Raw genomic sequence first — 22,259 nt, 5'->3', positions numbered from 1 at the left:
GATTTTGTGGCAGTAAATAGGAAACCAAAATTCTGGATCTGAAACCTCGGTGAGGCTTTTCTATACATTGGCCTCTGCTGTAACTCTATTTTTTTTTAAAGATTTTATTTATTCATTTGACAGGCAGAGATCACAAGTAGGCAGAGAGGCAGCAGAGAGAGAGGAGGAAGCAGGCTCCCTGCCCAGCAGAAAGCCCAATGCGGGGCTCGATCCCAGGACCCTGGGATCATGACCTGAGCCGAAAGAAGAGGCCTTAACCCACTGAGCCACCCAGATGCCCCTGTAACTCTATTTTTAATGAAATGGACACCACCTAGGTTTGAGCAGCAAGGATATTTTCTGTTGCTGACTGCCAGTCTTGCCATTTCTTCCTATCTGAAATTATAGTCTTTAGATTTTTCTCTTCTTTCTAGTTGGAATAAACTTTACATCACATCTGCCTTTAATTACTCAAGGCAAATTGGTGTATCTGAGTTAGAATGCAGAGGTCTTGATTGGAGATGATAGCCTGTTGGAGAGAGCAGTCAATGCAAGCATAGAAATAAGAGGATGTAAGAAGATACTTAGGGAATGAGCCCCTGTAACATGAGCTTGTTTGGAAGGTGAGTGAGATGATTGCCTGTGAAAGAATTGAGATAATTTCAAGGTATCCAAATTGAGAAACCGTGCTATACTATCATTTGCTGAGTTGGGAGATATTATAGGAGAAACAGATTTGGAGCAATGGAAAGAAAAGTAGGGGAGTTTGGAACATGCTGAACTGGATACACCTGTGGGATTTTGAAGATGGCAGGCATGGGGTAGCTAGTTTCAAACCAAAGAGAGAGGAATAGCTTCAAAACTATAAACATCAGAATCTTAAACATAGGAATCACAAAGTCATGGCATTTGGAGATATCACCCAGGTGGAGGTTGTTCACCTAGAAAGCAGCAGACATAGATAGAGCACTATAGAGTATCAATATTCAAGAACAAGTAGAAAGAAAAATGAGAGACTACTGAAGTTGGAGAAAAAGATTTGTGTATCATGTCACAAACAGAAGAATTTTGTAGGAAGGACACAACTGTTTCAATGAAGTCTTACAAGAGTGAGTCGTTATATAGATTAGACTGGGGAAAGAATGCTGTGGTCTAACTTTATCCAGAGACTGGGCTCCCCCTGCTGAGATATCTTCTGTGAGGGGAGGAGGGTTCTGAACTTTCCTTGAGACCAATCTGACATAGTGAGTTCTTGGTGGGTGTCTTTTCTTAGAAATTTTCCAACCTGAGAATATCTGAACGCAGAGTAAATCACCTCAACTTTAGCTCTTAGAGGAGAATATTTGTCTCCTCTTTATGTTGGTGAACTTTGTTGCAATACTGATAAGAGCCAGGACAGATGCTCTGTTGTGGAGAATACTAACTAAAGATAAAAAAGAAAAGAGAATGCATGGTCTACTTTGGTGTTAGACATGGGGCATGTCTTTGTTTAACCCCTTGACCTCCAGGAGGGGGTCTGTTATTCCAGTTCACCAGGGCTGGGACTTTACATTGAGCTTTGTTCCAAATCCCTATCTAGTCATTGTCTTTCCATCTAACTGTATTTTGGGCCCTTATTTTCCTAGAAAACCTCCTGGGCTGCTGTTAACTGGGCAGGTCTAAAATTATATGCCAGGAGTTATGTGATTTGTGTCTCTGGGAAAAAAATTATTTTGATATCATTTGTATTCTGACTGAAAATTGTAATGACAACTTTTCAGGTATTTATTAGTAAAGAGAAGAGACAAGTGATAGTGTATCACTTTACAGAGCTGAAAGTGGGGGATAATATTGAAGAAGGCTTAGAGGGTTATTTGTAGATCACTGTAACAATAAGCCATGATATTTTTATTTTCAGTCTATGAGACGTATCCAGTCCAAGACCATGGTGGCCTCATTCAACTTGAGCAGCTTCAATCTGGGCCCCTTCATCCTGCTGGGAATCCCAGGGCTGGAGGAGTTCCATGTCTGGATTGGGATTCTCTTCTTTATTATTTATCTTGGGGGTCTTGCAGGCAACAGTGTCCTTCTCTACCTTATTTCCATGGAGCGTAGCCTTCATGAGCCCATGTTCTTTTTCCTCTCCATGCTGGCTGCTACAGATATCATCCTGTCTAATACATGTGTACCCAAAACACTCAGCATCTTCTGGCTAGGTCCTCAGAAAATCACCTTTCCTGCCTGTCTTACTCAGATGTTCTTTCTCCACTACAGCTTTGCCATGGATTCTGCCATTCTGCTGGCTATGGCATTTGATCGTTATGTTGCTATTTGCTTCCCCCTAAGATACACCACTATTCTCACCCGTCAGAGTATTACTAAGATTGTAATGGCTATTGTTGGCAGAAGCTTTTTGATCATCTTCCCATGTGTGTTCCTATTAAAGCGACTCTCTTTTTGCCGAACTCCCATCATACCGCACACATACTGTGAGCACATAGGTGTTGCACAACTCGCCTGTGCGGACATCTCCATCAACATCTGGTATGGCTTTGCTGTACCTATACTGACTGTTACATCAGACCTGATCCTTATTGGCATCTCCTACAGTCTCATCCTTCGTGCCATCTTTAACCTTCCATCCCAAGATGCCCGTCAGAAAGCTCTCAACACGTGTGGTTCTCATGTTTGTGTCATTCTTATGTTCTACACACCAGCCCTGTTCTCTGTTCTCACCCATCGTTTTGGTCACAAAATTCCGCACTCCTTCCATATACTGGCTGCCAACCTCTATGTAGCCATCCCTCCTGCACTCAATCCAATCATCTATGGGGTGAAGACCAAGCAGATTCGGGAAAAAATCATCCTACTCCTCTTCCCTAAAGGGAACCAGTGACATGAGACTGAGAGCTTGGGAAAGGAAACAGGTAACTATATTGACTTTGGAATGCATTTCATTTTTTTACAGCTAAAATATCTGTAATGGTGATTTAAATACATATGAAATCCTAATGGTGATTTAAATACATTCTCCATGTGCTGGAGGAATCTGTAAGATAAAGTAAGGAGGTAGATGTCAAGAAAGGCAGTAAAATAAGTTGAAGAAGATATGTCTGCTTGAAAACATAGATCACATGGTAATTTCTATCTCATTTTGAGATAGATTTCCAAGATTTATGGGATAGAATATTGATTGTATATAATGTGGAAAAAATAGAATATAATTCTTAATTAACAGATTAAAAGAGATAACTAAAGGTCTAACAATTTGAGCTATCTTTGTTGGATACGTTCCAGATGAAAGATGGTAAAGCTAACAGCAAATGATTACCATCCTTAGGAATCATCCAGGAAGATTAATCATCAAAAAGCCTGGTTCTCAAACATAGATGAGTACCAAAATCACCTGGGGGATTTGGTAGAAATACGAAGTCCCAGGTTCTATCCTACTTCAATGGACCTCTCGTTCTTTAACAGCTCTCTAGGTGATTCTGACACCTAAGAAATTCTGGATCCTTCCAAATCTGAAAAGTCCTAGTCTTTTGAAATACCCATATACTTGGTTCTTCTAGTAATTTCCTAGCTTGGAAGTAAGATAGGTGTCTTTCATGCTCCCCATAATTGCCTCTTGCTTAGTATTAGTGATCCATCTTAAAATTCCATAACTGTAAATATCATATCATCAAAATATATTATTAGTTGTCTATCTTATTATAGTCTTTGAAGGATTTCACTTCTGGCACAAAAAATTCTCATGATGATTTTAATGAATGCAGAGTTGACCCATTAATAACTTTGTGTCATAGACTCTAAAGAGAGCCATGGTACTATATTTCATCTCCCATGCTTTTCTACAGTGTGAGCTTGCCATTCCCACGTTACAGTTGGAGTCTAATTCTACTTGTCTTGGATCTGGGTTAAACGTAGCGGCTCCTTGATAAACAGAATTCAGTGAAAGTGACATTCTGAGCCTTCTGAGGTTAGACCACAAAAATCTTTGCAGCTTCCATTTGGGTCTTTTGAAATGATTTATCTTGGTATGGTCTGTCTTAGAACCCAAATACTGAGCTACAAGTATCCCAAGCAAATGGAAAAGCCACGTCTAAATATTCTGGGCAACGACTCCAGTTGAGATCTCAGCCACCAGTCTGCAACAAGTACCAGTCATGTCGGTAAAATACCTTGAGACTTCAGATATCTGTAGGCTCAGTTGGCATCTCTTGGTAATGTATGAGGGACTGAAAGAGAGAGCTACTCAACCAATTGAACATTATCATAGAACCACATGAAGTAATAATTTACTGTTTTAAGCTAAATAAAACTTGGGAATGGTTTTATGCAGCAATAGGTAAATGATGCAGAACTTGGGTGCTAGTATAGCAAAACCTAAAACATGTAGCATTAGCTTTGGCATAGACAACAAGCAAAAACTGAAGGCCTAAAAGAAGCTGTTAATGGAGGCCAAAGACAGTGAGGAAATTGTTATTTGAGGCTGGAGAAAAAGGTATAGGTACCATGTAGTTATCAGAAGTTTGAAAATTCCATAACTTGGAAAGCAGAAAATAGGCCTAATTAATTGATGCATTTGGCCAAGGAGATCTTGAAGCTGACTACCGAAAATATCAACATTATTTTTATGCTACAGATGACAAGTACAGATAGATGTAAGCTAAACTGAAATTTTTCAGTGTTCCAGCATAAATTGGAGTAAATGCAAAGGAGTCATGGCTGGCTAAAATCAAATGAAACAGAAATCTTCCCCAAGCCTCTCCAAATGACAAAAGACTCTCAAATGGGAAAAATATGTCCTCACGGGATAATACCATTTCTAGGAGGAGACTATAAAATCCTTTGCTAAGAATAGAAAAATATTTAAGGGTATGCCTATTTAATTTTTTCAATTAGATAATAAACTTCTAGGAATCTTAAGGCTATTTTCCCAGAGAACCATAACTTTTCAGACAAAATCAGACAGGGGGCAAACTGGGAAATATTTGGGGGTACTTTTTTTGTCTAAAGGAATAAACCCTAAAGGATTCATAAATAACTACAGTTTTTATGAGAAAGTTACAGAGGTAAGCACCATCAGCTTCGACTAAAAGGGACTGTTAATGCAAAATGAAAAAAAGGCCTTTGGATCTCCCACTTCACTAGGCAGGAAGCAGGTGAAGAAAAATACACAAGAGGTAAAAAACAGGGCATTACTTAATGAGCAGCAAAGATGACAGAGAGTATAAAGCCAATTGCCCATAGGTTAAACAAAAGCTATGGAAAATCATTCCCTGGGAGTAGGAGTAGGATTGGGTCCTTGTTAAGAAACCAGTAGTATTACCCTCCTCCTGGATTTTTAGAAACTATAATGGACTAGTGACTGTAATGTGACTCTCCCAATATTTTCATATAAGGATAATTTGCAGCTCTCTATCTCAGCATCACCAGAGTGTGCTGGCTGTGTAGATGGCAGATTTTTTCTTATTTCTTGACCTCTTAGGTCTTCAGATTGAAAGGAACTGCGTTCAGGGATCTGCATACAAGGAACTGAACTGAAGGAGCCCTATTCACAAATGCCCTGCTAAAGAAGTTGAGATCCTGGATTTTTGAACTAGTTGCATAATAGGAATGAGACCTTGGGAATCTTAGGGCAGAGGTGAACGTATTTTGTTTTTATTTTTGTTTTGTTTTGTGACTGTTTTTGTATGTAAAAGGAGATCTGTGTTATTATGGCCTAGGGTGCCCTGTTGCTGGTGATGAGTTTGAAAAAATGGATGTGATAGATGTGACATTTCAGGATATCCAAGGGTGGGTTATAAGAACCCTTACATCTTCTTCATTGGTGTCCTTGGGTAGATACTTGCATTTTTGGACACTCTTCCCAAAACACAGCCACCATCCCATGAGAATCCCAGACTGCACGTAGAGTTTATGTGCTTAACAGCCTGGCTGAGCTACTAGTTACCAGCTGGAATGAACTGCATCAGTTGCTTAGAATGAACTGCATCTCCATCCACAATCTGACTGCAGCCTCAGGAGAGAAAGAGGGAGAAGGAGAGACCCCAAACAACTGCATGTGTGATCCCAGGAGATCTACAGAATCATGAAATAATAATAAATTGAATGAAACCACTACTTTTGGGGGTAGTTGGTTATGCCATAATAAATAATTGGAAGAACCTGACTCTCAGTACTCTGAATTTTTCTCTAAAGATCTTGACCATCCTACCTCAACTACTTCATTCCTTATAAATACCATAGAATGTGTGTTTCCACAAATTCACGCAAATTATAATAATCTGAATTTTAGGCATTCAGTTCCTGACCCATTACCATCTATTTTCACTCTCGTGAATCCCAGTTCAATAATCTCTCTACCTTTTCAATGCATTTATAATGAGTTGATCTTATATCTCTTCTCACATTTCCCCATTCTTCTCCTTTTTCTCTCCTCTTTACCAGCCTTAATTTTATGATTCATTCTTAGAATTACTGTCGAATACAAATTATTTCTCTCCTTTCACCATCTTCTTGCAACACACCCACACCCAGAACCACATATACTTCACTGTGCTTTTCCAGTAATTGATTTCTAAATCTAACTTCTCACTCTATGTCTGCAGGTAGGGAGTAAAAATTGTAAATACGCTGACTCATGTTATTTAAATTCAGCATTGCTGAACTAAGAATGTCTTTTTAGTTATAAAGAGACCACAGTAACTTGATAATGATAGGGAAACATAATTTCACTTAGACAACAGAAACAAATTGGGACTTCTCTGTGCAAGCTGGTGTATATGCACCTGAGTTTTATAATTCATGGCAATCATATCACATTTCTCCATTTATTTTTGTACTCGTTTTTATGGTTTTGTTTTGGGGTTATTGGGTTTTTGCCTCCCTCAGGCCCTAAGATCCCCCAGCAAGTAGCTGCTTCCTTGGGCTGTGTGAGTGGCTTGGGCAGTTTAATGGATCTATATGCTGTTTGGTCCTGCCAACATTCAATATCTGGAGTTAGGGCATCTCAGTGATGTAGAACCTCTCAGGCCTTGCCTGGTCCCCGACAGAGCAACAAGCACCGTCATCCTATTTAATTCTGCTAAGGATCCTCTCTATCAAGTGCTATTATCTTATTTTTAATATAATATAATTAATATAATAATATTATTGCAATATCCCCATTTTGTAGATGAAAAACTGAGGCTCAGAGAAGGTCTTACTTTGCCCAAATTCATACAGCTAGTAAATGGAGGACCTGGGATTTAACCCATACAATCCAGTCTCAAAATCCACATTCCCAATCCCTAAACCTTAAGGCTTGGGAAAGGCCCAATTTGGGGAGTGGATTACATTTTAAATGCTATGCACTTGTTTACCCACCTTTACTAAATTTAGTTTCTTGAAAAAAAAAATTTCCTCACCACTGGTATGTGTATACGTGGATCTCACTAGCTTTGCTTGGACATTGGGACTATCTACCTCCCAGTAACAAAGCCCACTTTCCCCCCGCAAGTGGGTAACTTTCAGTCATTTCTGAAGACCCTCAGGCTGCCATCACTGGTGCCTACAGATCCGCACCAGTCCAGAGCCATTACTGTCCCACTACCAATTAGTGAAATGTCCTTATTGCCTCAGTATCCATGCCTCTGTCCATGGCCTCCTGCAGCTCCTCTGCCCATTGCAATCTATTCAAAATTTCTCAGCTAGTAAATGTCAGACCTGGGATTCAAATCTATATCTCTTTCATTTTAATTTCTTTTATTTTCTATAGAATATAAACTCTATATATATAGAGTTTATATAAATATAGAATATAAATTCTAATATAGAGTATAAACTCTATGAGTTGCACTAGATTATGTATGTTTTTATACTTCTGAATCGCTTTCTAAAAATCTTGAACTAATTTACACACCAACTTGCATGAAAGGATTCACAGAGAAATGTTAAATATAATTGTGCTCTGAATATGTACTTCTAGTTCAGTACCATGAGTCAGATGTTTAGGGTTGGAATGAGGGAGGGAGGGGAGGGATAACTAAGATGTTTACAGTTCTATGAGATCTGCCTGGTGAGTACCGTTGAAGTGAATCTGAGTCCACTTTGTCCACTCTTCCTTAGAAATCTATCTTCCCATGGCTCAGATATACCCTAGTCTTGGGTAGTTCCAGATGACAATCCAGTCCTGGGAGGAAATGCTATTGTAATTTGTAAGAGTTTCTCCCAACCCAATCATTTCCACTTCTAATTTTGCACCTTTCTTCTGTAGGTACTTAGATACTTGGCCCGAGTGAAGGAGAATATTGAGGTACAATTTAAAGGGCCACCATGTCATTACCATTACCTCAGTGTGTTATAGGAGAAGAATGTTGGATCTTTGGATCAGTAGCTTATCTTCTTACCTAATTAGACGAAGGAGAAAAGACAAATAATTACCCTAACAAAGTCATAAACTGTTTAAGGGAAATAAAGACTCCAGCTCAAGGTCAGTGTGGAGAAATTCAGATGAAGTAGAGTGGTGATTGTTTTCTTGTTTGAAAACAAGAGAACAATCTTGAGATTGTTTTCTTGAGGGCAGGTAATATGTGGTATTGAATTAACCAGGAATTGGAAAGGAAGGCATGCAAAATCTAACTCAAGGTATATCTCTTCCCAGTCTATCCTCATCCTGTGTCACCTCCTTTCTTCCTAGCTTTCCTTCCCCAACCATTTGACACAGTATGGCTACATGTTTTTGTTGTTGTTGTTGTTGTTTGTTTGTTTGTTTGAGAGCTGGGCAGATATTAACTTACTATAGGATAGTGATGACATTTCTCCTGCCTTAAAAAATATCCATCCTTTATGAGAAGACTCTGATATGACTGGCTATATGTGCCAGTCTCCCCAGGGATCTTATTTGCTAATTCACCACTCCTTTTAACAGCTAGGACCTTTGGTGCTCTGAGCCACACCATAGCCTCCCTGGGTCAAAGAAGCCTTCAGAAGGTGGAGATAAATAAGACCAAATCATACATCCAGGAGCTATGTTACTTGTGCTGGATCAAGATTTTTCCAGTATGGTTAACCACCAAGGCTGGGGTGAGTGTTAAATGGATGAAATGGACTAACAACATAAGGTTGAGGACAATTCTGTAAAGCCAGGAGGAGCAGTAGGGGAAAATACAGAAGGAAGATAATCATACAAAGTTATTGATGTCCTTGGTCACTCTGATTGTCCCCTGAGTCCATTATTAAAGGTATGGTTCCTTTAATTCCTCAGGTGTTTGCATAGCCTAATTGCCTATACTCCATCTTTTCTTTGTGCTTCAGTCCTTTATGTTGCTGTTAGAGATTTTAGTCTCTTGCTGTTTCCTTTATGGGCTCAAGGCAAGCAATTCAGATAAATTTCTGGGGACAGCCTTTCTTAAAACAATGATGAATTCAGAATTTCTTGACACTAACTGCATTTTGTTCTCACTCATATCACCTTGGCAGGAGTGAATCTATTATCTATCTCTCATCCATCTATCTATCTGTCATCTATCTATCTATGATCTATTTATCATCTATTGATTAGAAAGTAATCTTGTGCCTGAGTACCTAAAGTCCTCATAGTGCCCCCAGAAAGCCTAGGGGATCAGCAAACTCATCTGATTTCCAACCTCACCAGGGTCCAACTACAGCTATCACCCAAATTTCAATCAAATTCTCTAATTCTTTCCAGTAATTTCACATGCAGGAATCTTAGAAGCCCACCAAACCAGGAATCTCTGGTTCAGTATCTCCAGCTTCTATTGTCTTTTTCAGGACAAAACCAGATGACTGTCTTACTTAACAGCCTAATAGAAATTCTTCCTTTCACTCAAATAAGATACAAAATTTTCTTCATCTTTGCTGTCTCTTAGTGGCAGTACGGAACATGTTCATTCCTATTGTACTGAAGGATCCCAAATACCACAATTTTTCTCTGTTCCGAAGGAGTTTAATGAGGGGAACACAATGACATCATCATATTGATGGGATTGGGGTCATGGAGGAGCGATTCTATCTCAGATCTCAGGAGAGTCCACCAAACCCAGTTACATGAGAAGTCATCTGGGATATCTCTGAAGATCTTAACTTAAAAGTGGATGAAATCACAGTGCCTTCACCCTTGGATTACAGACTCAAGAGAAGTCAATATGTCTTTCAACTTGAGGAACTAAATGACGTTTCTTCTTCTGACAGGCAAGTACACAGACCAATGAACTGAGACGTGCAAAAATATGAGAAATATCTGTATTATACCACATGCTTCTTAAATTATAGAAACTGTTTTATGAGATGTTTTCTGTGATTTTTTTCAATTCCCTGACAACCTTATGAAGTAAGAATTATCATCTGCATTTTATATTAGCAAACTGAGAACAGAGGGGAATAAGACACCTAACAAGTAACTGCAATCAGGCCAGATTTTGAACCCAAGCAGTCTCAATTCAGTCTCTGATCTCTTATTTTCCAGGCTACTTAAAGAGGGTGACAATCTTAGGAAATGAGTTAACACAAGAGTTGTCTGAAGCATTTGAGGGAGACTCAGATTAGGACACTAAATTTTATTTCCTTTGTGAAGCTTTCTCAAATAAGAATGGCTTATATATCTTTTCTTCATAGCATACATCAGCATAGAATTTCCACATGTATATTGGAGATTACTTGATTAATTATGTCTTCTTGTTAGCAAGCCCAGTGTAACATGGATTATGCATATTCTTACTATTTAGTATGAACAAAACATCTAGAAAAGTGTCTGTACATAGTAGGTTGTTAGTAATGCGCTTTTGACAAAGTAATAAACTGAAAGAGCAACTTAAAAAACTTTAATATTAATATTAATAGAAATAGTAATATAAGTATTAATAGAAATATTAATTTCATAAAATTGGAAACCTGAGACACTGAAGAGGAATAGTGCTTGTCTGATGTAGATTGTTTATATATATAGACTTAAGGAAAGGAGAAATACTCTCAGAGTCAGAGGTCCGGACATTGAAAATGAGTGCCCCAAGAAAGCATACAATTTCTGCCATTTGATTTGTACAAGCCTCTTCCAGATGACTGCTTCTGAGGATATCAGATATGGGAGCTAAGCATCATAAAATTATTGAACTATACACGCTTTGTAACTGATTTCTCAGATAGGTGAAAGATTATATTTCATTAATTTTTCTATTGTTTAAAAACCACAGGTATTCTCTGGATAGAATTAAAACAATTTATACTTTCCAAGATGGACATTGAAATGTTTATTGTTTATTATTTCATTATTTATTCATTATTATTATTATTATTATTATTTATTGAAATGTTTATAGTTAGGAATTATGACTCTGACTTCACCTACAAGGATCTCTCAAAGCAAGATGACTCCAGTGAAAAATGCCTCCCTCACTCTTTTCTGCTTGGCTGTTGTCATAATTTCAATCTATAGTTCAGTCACTCCCCAAAACCTTCTTTTACTTAAGTCACCTGTGAGCCCCTGGTCTGGGACTTTCTACTTCCCTTCCTATGGCATGCTTCACTTGGAGACTTCGGGGCATGCTTCACTCACACACCTGTGAGGCTCGTGGCCTGGCCATTTGTATCAGGGCTCATACTTTAAGGCAAACAAAACACACTAAGTCAGATATATCTTATAATCCAACTAAATCATGTGGCCAATCAAGAAAGCAGATAGAAATGTATTATATCCGTAGATTAGATTAGACTATAAATGTATTGAAGAGCTAAATAGGAGCACATTCTAGAGTATATTGAGTGAAAAGAACATGATGGGGATCTGGTGAGAAAAGAGCTTGTCTGAGCCAAAGAAACACAGTTTTTCAATTGTGATCACTTAAAAAAAGTCTGTTAAATTCATTTGTTGTGTTCAACCTTTTATCCATTTCCCAATTAAATGCTGTTTTTGGTCTTATGTATGTAAGGCATTAATGTCAATTGTAGAAAAAATGAGACTCAAATTTCGTAATGTATGTAAGATACACATACACTATGGGGCAGGAGACATACACATTCAGAAAGCAGTTTATATTTCTTAAGGGAGGTATGCTGAAGATGTAGGACTGTCTCACCACAGCAGCAGGGATCATAGAAGGGCCATGATCATAGAGGGGAACATAGTCATGTGGATTTTGAGAGTCTGTTAAATAGTGGTTTGCCAGGTGACCAAGGGGAATAGCTATTCTGTGCCCCCAAAAGGCAGCATGTAAAAAAGCACACAGATGTGATAAAACATGATTTTGGACATCTCAAAAACAGATATGCCTGGAACATGAAGTATGTGGTGGAGTAGGATTGTAAACAATCTAAGGTAGATGGGAAAGAGCAAAAGCAAGAGCTTTGCATGCCATATCAAGATCCTAGCAGGATGGTTGAATAATATTCCATTGTCTATGTGTACCACAACTTCTTTATCCATTCATCTGTTGAAGGGGGAGAAATCAGAGAGAGATACAAACCGTGAGAGACTATGGACTCTGGCAAACACTGAGGGTTTCAGAGGGGAGGGGGTGGGGAGAGAGGGTAATAGGGTGATGGGTATTAAGGAGGGCATGTGTTGTGATGAGCATTGGGTGTTATATGCAACTAATGAATCATTGAACACAATATCAAAAACTAACGATGTACTATAAGTGGGTTACTGAAGTTAATAAAGAAAAAAAAAAAGGTCCTAGGAGAAAATGGAGCTCACAGTTACATTAGGAACATTCAGGGCCGTTTAATACAGAAACCATTTTCTGTATTAGGTAAGGGTAGGGTAGATAAGGGTAGGGAAGTCACTAGTGTTTGTGAAGTTCCTGGATTAGTGACAGGAGGCTCTGTTGTCATCCCTTGGACTGAGGGGACAAGAGGAAGACATGGTTATAAGAAGAAACCAAGGCCAGAGAAGGATATTTAGAGAGATAAAACCAGCTTGCAGCAATCCTTTGGGGAGGGAGTTGAAGGAATAAATCCGTCACCTGCCTTTAATCCTCTGTTGGTGTTTCTTATGGTCAATGCCAATCAGAAGTGAGAGAGCAAGAGAATCTGGACTGGACTATTTCCAATGTCCCAGGAACTAGAACATAATGGGAAGTGGTGGAGTGTAGACAAGAGGAGGTCAATATAAAGGATTCTGAGTAGCATACAATAAAAAAGGTTATATTTGTGTTATTGTTAATGAATTTCACATGATAAAATATTTCCTAGCAATGTAGAGTCTTCACTGAAAGATGGAAAACCTAGAAATAGGCATATTAGTTACAAAGCTATTTTAATACCCCAGGCAAGAAATGAGGAAAGCATGAATTGGAGTAGAACTGCTGGGAATGAAAGAGAGGCAAGAAACTGAATGGTTATGTGGGAGGAATAAGTGACATCTAGGATGATCCATTTCATTTTCTAACCACTTTCAGGAAGACAAAGCCGTGTGTTCTCTTCATCATTATGCTTTCTGCATTGGTCACCAATGACACTGCCTTCCATCCTTCCACATTTATTCTACTTGGAATCCCTGGGATGCAAGACCAGCACACGTGGGCTGCCATCCCCTTCTGCTCCATGTATATCCTTGCTCTCATTGGCAATGGAACCATCATCTATATCATCATGACAGATAGAACTCTGCATGAGCCAATGTACCTCTTCCTGTGCCTACTTTCTATCACTGACCTGATTCTCTGTTCCACCACGTTGCCCAAAATGCTAACAATCTTCTGGCTTAGGTCCCACATAATTTCCTACCATGGCTGTCTCACTCAGATGTTTTTTGTTCACACTGTCTTTGCCACAGAGTCAGCTGTTTTACTGGCCATGGCTTTTGACCGCTATGTGGCTATCTGCCGACCACTTCATTACACTTCCATCCTCAATGCCACAGTGATTGGGAAGATTGGTCTGGCATGTGTGGTCCGTGCCCTCCTCTTTGTTTTTCCCTTTGTCATCCTCATCGAACGCTTGCCCTTCTGTGGACATCACATCATCCCCCACACCTATTGTGAGCACATGGGCATTGCCAAGCTGGCTTGTGCCAGCATCAAGCCCAACACCATTTATGGTCTCACGGTGGCACTTTCAGTCACTGGCATGGATGTGGTCCTCATTGCCACCTCCTATGGCCTTGATCCTGCGGGCTGTGCTGCGCCTGCCCTCCAAGGATGCCCAATTCCGAGCATTTAGCACTTGTGGAGCCCACATCTGTGTGATTCTTATTTTCTATGTCCCTGCCTTTTTTTCCTTTTTCACCCACCGCTTTGGCCACCAAGTACCTCCTCACATCCACATTGTACTTGCAAATCTCTATCTCCTTGTGCCTCCTGTTCTCAACCCCCTGGTCTATGGCATTAATACCAAACAGATCCGCCTGAGAGTATTTGGCTTTTTTATGGGAAGGAGGTAGCTAGACTTTCTGTGTACCCCAAAATCAGTGGTAAAAGTTACAATTAATCTGTCACCTTCCTTGAGCTAGAGATTTCGGTTTCTGGTAATTCTAGCAAGCCAGTATCACGTATTATCTGAAAGAGTTTGAAGTGTTTAGAATAACACATTTATACTTGCTGAATCTGCAGAATACTCTTTTCCTGTTAGGCTATTATGTGGCTCATCATGTGGCTGTAGGTTTTGAATCTTTGAAGGAAAACATCAGGAGGCATGGTAGTAGTACTTTTGACAGTAAGAACCAGTAAGTTACTCTATTTTCAGAAAACCCAGCCCTGGAAAGAAGAAAAGGGATCAAAAAAGACTTACTCACGTATAGCTTCAAGAAATTGAGAATGACACACACATCCACACTGATTGATTGACTGCCAGCACTTTCTTAGACCAAGACTGTTTGCAGTAACAGTGTCAACCTTAGACAAAAGATGGGCTGAGGCAGCCCAGGATCTTCTGGATCTGGCATTAGACCAGATGGAGAATGATGACTGCTAATCAACTCTTTGTAAGAAGTTTGGAAGCACATGTATCAGTGGGAAAGCCATAACTCAAGTTTCTCAAAGAATTGTTCCAAAAATGACACTGTGAGCTAAGATAGTCACTTCATTTCTGATGAGCTTTGTATTTTTGCCCGATATTCTCTGAGCGATGAACTTTACATGTAAATGATTTTGTGGGCCCCGATGGAGGTAGTCTGACCTTTTGTTTGCCTCATTTAGTCAACACTCTGGGTATATACAAAGTACCAGGACATAGAGTTTGCTGCTAGTGCTAGCCAGGGTAACCCAGGTTAGTTAGAGTTAACAAGTAGCTTTCTCCAAAGAGCTGGCCCTCATGATTTAGCACAGGCTTGCCTTCCATAGGAGCTGGGGTGTTTGTCTTTGGATACCTTGAAAGAGATAAAAGCAGATAACCAGTTTATCCTCATACACAATACATCTGTCTTCTCCTAAGCCACTTTTTCACTGTATATTTTCTTTGATCAGAAACTCTCCATCTTCTAAGGCATTTGTACCACTTTTCAACTTCAGTATCCATGTCTTTCTTTTTCTAAGATCTGAGATTCAACTTATATAGACTTGATTTAATTTCTAATGTGATGTTTGAAGCATAGGGTCATCTAAGAAGATTTTTATTGTGCTATTATGAAATATATCACATAAAACCTGCCTTTCAAACCAGTATGTTATATAGCCCTCAGCACTATGTATTTCCAAACATTTTGTCACATAAATAGTAACTTTATAACCATTATGCATAACTCCACATTCTGACATCTGCCCAGTCTTTGGACATCTCTAATTTACTAAGAACAACAGCAACAAGCCTTTTGCAGGAACTTTAGAAAGACTGCTTATTTATTCACTCTTTTAGTTGAACATTCATTCAAAAGTATATATTGAAGATCCACCATGTAATAGGTACAGTAGGCACTGAATTTCACAGGTGGATAAGACATAGTGTGTGACTTTAGGAAATTCGCACTCTAAGGAGAGAGGAAGTAACGTAATACAGCAGAATATGGCATTGCAGTGACAAGGTATAAAAGATCCTATTAAAGAAGAAAGTATGCCCATGTTAAGATAATTCTATTTTTTTTCTTACAATGAAATAATTATTAATTTATGATCCATCCTAAAACTAGGTTCTCTTGCCGTTGGGCTGAGGCAATGGTCTGACCTGTTTCTTGGTTTTAATCTTCTTATGGTTCCCATGACAAATAACTTAGCCATCCCTAAAAATTATATTAAAAAGTAATTGCAATAATGTGCTTCCTATATTTTGGGGAAAAGACAATTAAGTAACTGTGATAACTATCTCCCTGTTAAAAATTACTAAAACAAATTTAAGACTGGGTAAAATACACAAAATTATGATAATATGGAAGATGAATAGTAAAGCAAATTAATAAAAGAGAACAGAGATCTCAAAAATTAACTTAGTTTGTTTTCTTTCTAGAGGCTGAACATTGTATCATCATCTGATAATCAGAAAATTTGGGGTAAGCTCTTGCCCTCAAAAGATTATCTGCTTCTGGAAAATTCTTAAGGTTCCAATATGTGGATGCCTTAATAATTTTCCTTAGAAAAGAGATATTGTTAACTGGAAACATGTATTCAAGATCAATTCCTCGGAGCCTCACTGCTGTGCTGGTTATTTATAATACCTGAGAAGTCTTCTCTAGTGAGGATCAGGGCAATCTTTTTTTGATGTTGTTTCCAAAGTATCCCGTCTCTTCTTTTAAGATTGTACGGTAGAGGGTAAATAGGTGGCTGGTGTGGGAAAGCAGGCCTTATTTGTAAACTTAGTTTTAAGTTTATCATCTTAACTAACATTATCAAAGTGGAAGAAAGTGGAATTCCCAACTGATATATAACACACAATTAACTTTTAAGGATTTTTAATCTGTGATTACCCTTTTAGTATCACATAAGTATCCTATTAGTAAGAATGAATTATGGACTGTAAAGACATTACTAAATCTTCAAGGTTCTTGTTTATTTCATTATGTATGTTATCAATACATTTTTAATATCTTTAAATGTAAAAATGAATATGTTTTGTCTAATCTAAAAAGTGAACAGTCATCATAAAGTTTATCTTACATGGATAATGAGACCTCTTGCAATAGAATTACAATTTGTAGAATGCAAAACCATAAGAGACTCTTAACTATAGGGAACTAACTAAGGGTTGCTGGAGGGGAAGTAGGGGGGACATGGGGTAACTGAGTGATGGGCATTATGGAGGGCACTTGTTGTAATGAGTACTGGTTGTTACATACAACCTATGAATCACTAACTTCTACCCCTGAACACATAATACACTATATGTGAACTAAATTGAATATAAAGTTTAAAAAAATTTAAAAAGAGAAAGCAAAACAAACCTAATTATTTTTATTATGCTTTTTTTTAGAAAATTATGCAAGCAAATCTTTGTGATAAGTAATGGTCATTTAGACAGCTCAAAGATAGTTTAAGTATCAAGACATCTTACCATTTTTCTTATTTTGAAATCAGGGCCTTCCTTTGGGAAATATAAAGTCAAGGAAAATTATCAGAGAAGACAAGATATGAATATAAGATATAAATGATAAAAGGCAATAATAACGGTAATATACTGAGAACACAAATCCATAAGAAACTTGCTTATTAAAACCTTTACTATATTTTTAAAAACTGAACTTTCAATGAAGCAATTTAAAGGTAAAAGAGAAAATGTTTAAAGATCTATATTTTTTAACAGTTGTATTCTTTTCTTCATAATTTATAGATTTTAAAATTATTTTTAACATATATTTGTATCAATATAGTTAGAATTACAGAAATATAAATATATTTATAAATAAACAAACATAAAATCGTAAGTTTAAAGCTATGAAATAAGTTTAAAAGCATAACCAATGATATCAAGGTAATAAATAATGTATACATTATATAGAATTTATAATGTGAATACATTATAGCTATTTTCTCAATAGAAAAAATAGGTTAATTATCTACTATATAAGTTAGAGTTCTCCGGAAAAATAATCTTAGAGTGGGCACAAACTAAAAGAACAATTTTGGGAATCAATTAATTCTCAAACTTTTTTAAAAGAGAGGAAGAAACAGAAGGAATAAAAAGGGAAAGAGAAAGAGACAGAGAGAAAGAGAGAAAGAGAAAAAGTAGGAAAGGGGGTGGAAAGAGAGGAGGAAAGAGGGTATCAGCCACAGATTAACAATGGAAAAATGTTATACTTACATGTTGGAGCAGACAGAGAGTAAGAGATATGTTAGAAATCCTACCACTTTAAATTATTTTCAGGACCATGTCAGTTATTCTTCTCCAGTCACCATTTTGGATCTTCTGACTCTACCCAGAATGCAGGAACTTAACAGGTAGAACCTCTTCAATAGGCTTTTTCCTTTTTGGTGTGACTCAGGAAGCTAACAGGAAGGAGACTTCTGAATCTATTATATGATTACAACTCTACTCATTCCAGTTAAAGAAAGCAGATCATTGGCTACATTATTTACTTTTTGATTTAGGTGTCTCAAAAATGAAAAATCTTGTGCACATCAAAATTTCTTCCAAAAACTAACCTTTGGACAGCTTATATTAGAGCACAAAATTTTCTATTACTCAGGTTTTCCAGGGAAACCAGACCAATAGGAGATAGATAGATGATAGGTGATTACAGAGATAGACAGAAACATAGATAAGTAAGTAGATGGATGGGAACATGATAGATAAACAGACAGATAAAAGAGGAGATTTCTATGTGTGATCAGTTATGTACTAGGTAAAATGGACATTGAAATTCACAGGTGAATATGGCACAGTATATGACTTCAGGAAACTCATGCAGTAAGGAAAGAAGTTAAAAAAAAAAAAAGGCTCATACAATTTTAGAGTCTGTGAAGTCCCACAATCTGCTGTCTGTAAACTGGAGTCCTGGGAAAGCTAGTGGTATAATTCAGTCTGAGACTAAAGGCTTGAAAACTAAGGAGCTGATAGCATGAGGCTCAGTAGGAGACCTGAGGCCTGAGAAGCAAGAATGCTGATGTTCAAGGGAAAAAGATGGATGTTCCAGTTCAAACAAAGAAAGCAAGTTCAACTTTTCTCTCCCTTTTAGTTCTATTTAGGCCCTCAGTGGATTGGACGGTACCTGGCCACATTAGTGACTACTATCATTACTTAGTTCACTGGTTCAAATGCTAATCTCACCCCACCTCCAGAATGCTCCCAGAGACACACCCACAAATAATGTTATATTAACATTTTAGGCCAGTTAAGTTGACACATAGAGTTAACCATCAGAAATTCTTATTGGGTTTGCAATTGTGCCTGCGCTACATTATTTTTAAAAAGAATCAGAAATATGAACCTCTTATTGGGTATACCACTTGCAAATATCTTCTCCTATCCAGTAGGCTGCCTTTTCATTTTGTTGATGGTTTCCTTTGCGGTGCAAAATATTTTGGATTGATATAATCCCACTTGTTTATTTTTGCATTTGTTTCCCTTGCCTGGGGGACATATCTAGAAACATGTTTCTACTGATCTTGTCAGAAAAATTACTGCCTATGTTTTCTTCTAGTAGTTTTATGGTTTCAGGTCTCATATTTAGGTCTTTAATCCATCTTAAGTTTATTTTGTGTAGAGTGGAAGAGGATGGTCCAATTTCTTTTTTGGTTTTGTTTTGTTTGTTTTTTTTTTGCATGCAGCACCATTTGTTGAAGAGATTGTCTTTACCTCATTGCAAATTCCTTTTTTTTTTTTCTTTTTTTTTCTCATTGCAAATTCTTGCCTCCATTGTTTTAGATTAGTTGACCATATAAGCATGGGTTTATTTCTGGACTCTGCATTATATTCTATTAATCTGTGTATCTATTTCTTTTTTCTTTTTGCCAGTACCATAGTGTTTTGATTACTATAGCTTTGTAACATATCTTGAAATCTGGGATTGTGATTCCTTCAGCTTTGTTCTTTTTCAAGATTGTGGCTATCCATAAACATTTAAGGATTATTTTTTTCTAAATTTGTGACAGATGGCGTTGGTATTTTGACAGAGATTACATTAAATTTGTAGATTGTTTTGGGCAGTATGGACATTTTAACAATATGAATTCTTCTAATCCATGCGCGTGGAATATTTTTCCATTTGTTTGTGTCATCTTTAATTTCTTTCATCAATTTTTTATAGTTTTCAGAGTCTAGGTCTTTCACGTCTTTGGTTATGTAAAGAACTTCGACAGCTCAACACCAAAAACCAAATCATTCAATTAAAATAAGCAAAGCCCCTCGAGTAGACATTTTACTAAAAAAGACATACAGATAGCCAGCAGATCCACAAAAAAATGTTCACCAAAACTCATCATTGGGGAAATGCAAATCAAAACTACAATGAAATATTGCCTCACACTTGTCAGAATGGCTAAAATGAACACTAATCAAACAAATAAAAACAAACAAGAAACAAAACCACAAGAAATATCAAGCACTGATCAGGATGTGAACGAAAAGGAAACCTCTTGCCCTATTGGTGAGAATGCAAATTGGTACAGCAATGTGGAAAAGAGGATGGATGTTCCTCAAAAAACTAAAAATAGAAGTACAGTACAATCCAGTAATTCCACTACTGGGTAGTTACCCTCTCCCCACCTTCAAAAAAAAAAAAAAATCCCCACGCTAATTCAGAAAAAGAAAGATAGTAATTCCACAACTGGATATTTATCCCCCAAGAAACAAAAAGCCTAATTTGAAAATGTTCATTGCAACATTTTTCGTCATTGGGAGAAGAATTTTTTATCTTAGTCAAAATACGGAAACAACACAAGTATCCCTGCATAGATGAATGGATAAAGAATAGTGTATATTCTTTGCACATATATGTATATGTAATGAAATATTACTCAGCCATTAAAAAAGAATGAAAGCCTGCCATTTCTAACTACATGAATGGACCTAGAGGGTATTATGCTAAGTGAAATAAGTCAGTCAGAAAAAGACAAATACCATATGATATTACTCATATGTGGAATTTAAGAAACAAAACAATAGAGAGACAAATGAAAGAACAGTCTTTTAAATACAGAGAACCAACTGGTGGTTACCAGAGGTGAGGTCCATGGGGGGATAGGTGAAATAAAAAGAATAAGTCATTGAAATTTGGATTGGCCCTGATTTATGAATTCATTGAAGAAGAAGGCATAACCTTTTGGTAGCTGTGTTTTTGTTCTTCATGAACACATGAAAACAAACCATGTAGGATCTCATAAATCAGGATACATAATGAGTTCATGTTTAAAGAATTTATTTATGGGCTGTTCATTCCCTGATTCCTTTATTTGGCTTTTATTATCTGCCTGCTATGTGATAAAATTGATGCTAATGATTGGGATACAGTACCTGGGGAGAAACCGGGCCAGGGCTATTCTCCCTGAGTAGTGGGATTATCCAAAGAGCAAGCTTAAAACTTGAACTGAGATTTTGGGCAGTACTACCTCATTTGAGAGAATGTGGGGAAAGAAGCTAAAAGATAAGCTTCTTTAGAAGTTGTAGACAAGGAGTGTTCAGGATCATAAAGGTAAAACTAAGACAATAGGTAGGGCTAGAAAAAAAGGATGTTATGATGATGATGATGTTATGTTATGATGATCCTTCAGCATCTCCCTGGGGCATAGAGGATTGAATGACAGAGCCCAGGATTTTGGTATGGTACGAGAACCAGCTTTCTGCAGAGGAAGCTGTGCAGATGTGTTTATGAGCAGATGTGTCACTGCTAGCCTATTTTTGTTTGTGATTCTCTTTGTTGATTGATATGTTGTGTCAGGCCCTTCATTCTGCTTCTCCTTCCCTAAGCCACTGCTTCCGTTGACACCTGCCTCCAGAACAAAGACTCCCTACAGGGAGGAAACAGAACTTGCACTATATCATTATTTAGAATCTGGCCCTCTGAGTCCCACTCCTGAAATGACTTTGCATGATTTTGACAATGTTTGGTGTTGGTTTGTGCATTCTGCAATGGACATGACAGAATTTTTTTTAAAAACTTTCTTTCTTTGAACTAATAATAAAGAAATATGGCCACATCTGGACTCAAAAGTTGATGTGATGTTGGAACATGAGAGGTGGGATTGCAGAAAATACCATGGGGCAGGGGGAGAGGAAATGTCCAAGGTAAAGCCATTGGCCAGGGAAATAAGATAGAGTAAGGGATCTGGAGGATGCTAAGGACAGATAGGACTAGAGCTACTAATAGCATTTTATCAGGTGTCCAACAACAGGGGCTGTACCTCTGATACCTTCAGAAGCATGACTACTCCAGCCAAGGAGTAAGAAGTGAATGGGCTCCCACACCTACACAATTTGGGAAAGAGGGCTCTGGGGATACA

General features: G+C 37.7%; 1 protein-coding gene and 1 pseudogene across 1 annotated transcript; both read left to right on the top strand.

The window, feature by feature from the left end:
* Positions 1-1,903: 1,903 nt before the first annotated feature.
* Positions 1,904-2,854, top strand: LOC106003272 (olfactory receptor 52H1-like). The gene has a single exon (XM_004782413.2). The coding sequence runs from the start codon at positions 1,904-1,906 to the stop codon at positions 2,852-2,854; it is 951 nt and encodes a 316-aa protein (XP_004782470.2).
* Positions 2,855-13,389: 10,535 nt separating this feature from the next.
* LOC101674422 lies at positions 13,390-14,341 on the top strand (annotated as a pseudogene).
* The last annotated feature ends 7,918 nt before the right edge of the window (positions 14,342-22,259 follow it).

Source organism: Mustela putorius, unplaced genomic scaffold (genome assembly GCF_011764305.1).
Source record: "Mustela putorius furo isolate JIRA1106 unplaced genomic scaffold, ASM1176430v1.1 tig00003987_pilon_pilon_pilon, whole genome shotgun sequence".
Lineage (NCBI taxonomy): Eukaryota > Metazoa > Chordata > Mammalia > Carnivora > Mustelidae > Mustela > Mustela putorius.
This window is presented reverse-complemented; position numbering and strand designations above follow the sequence as displayed.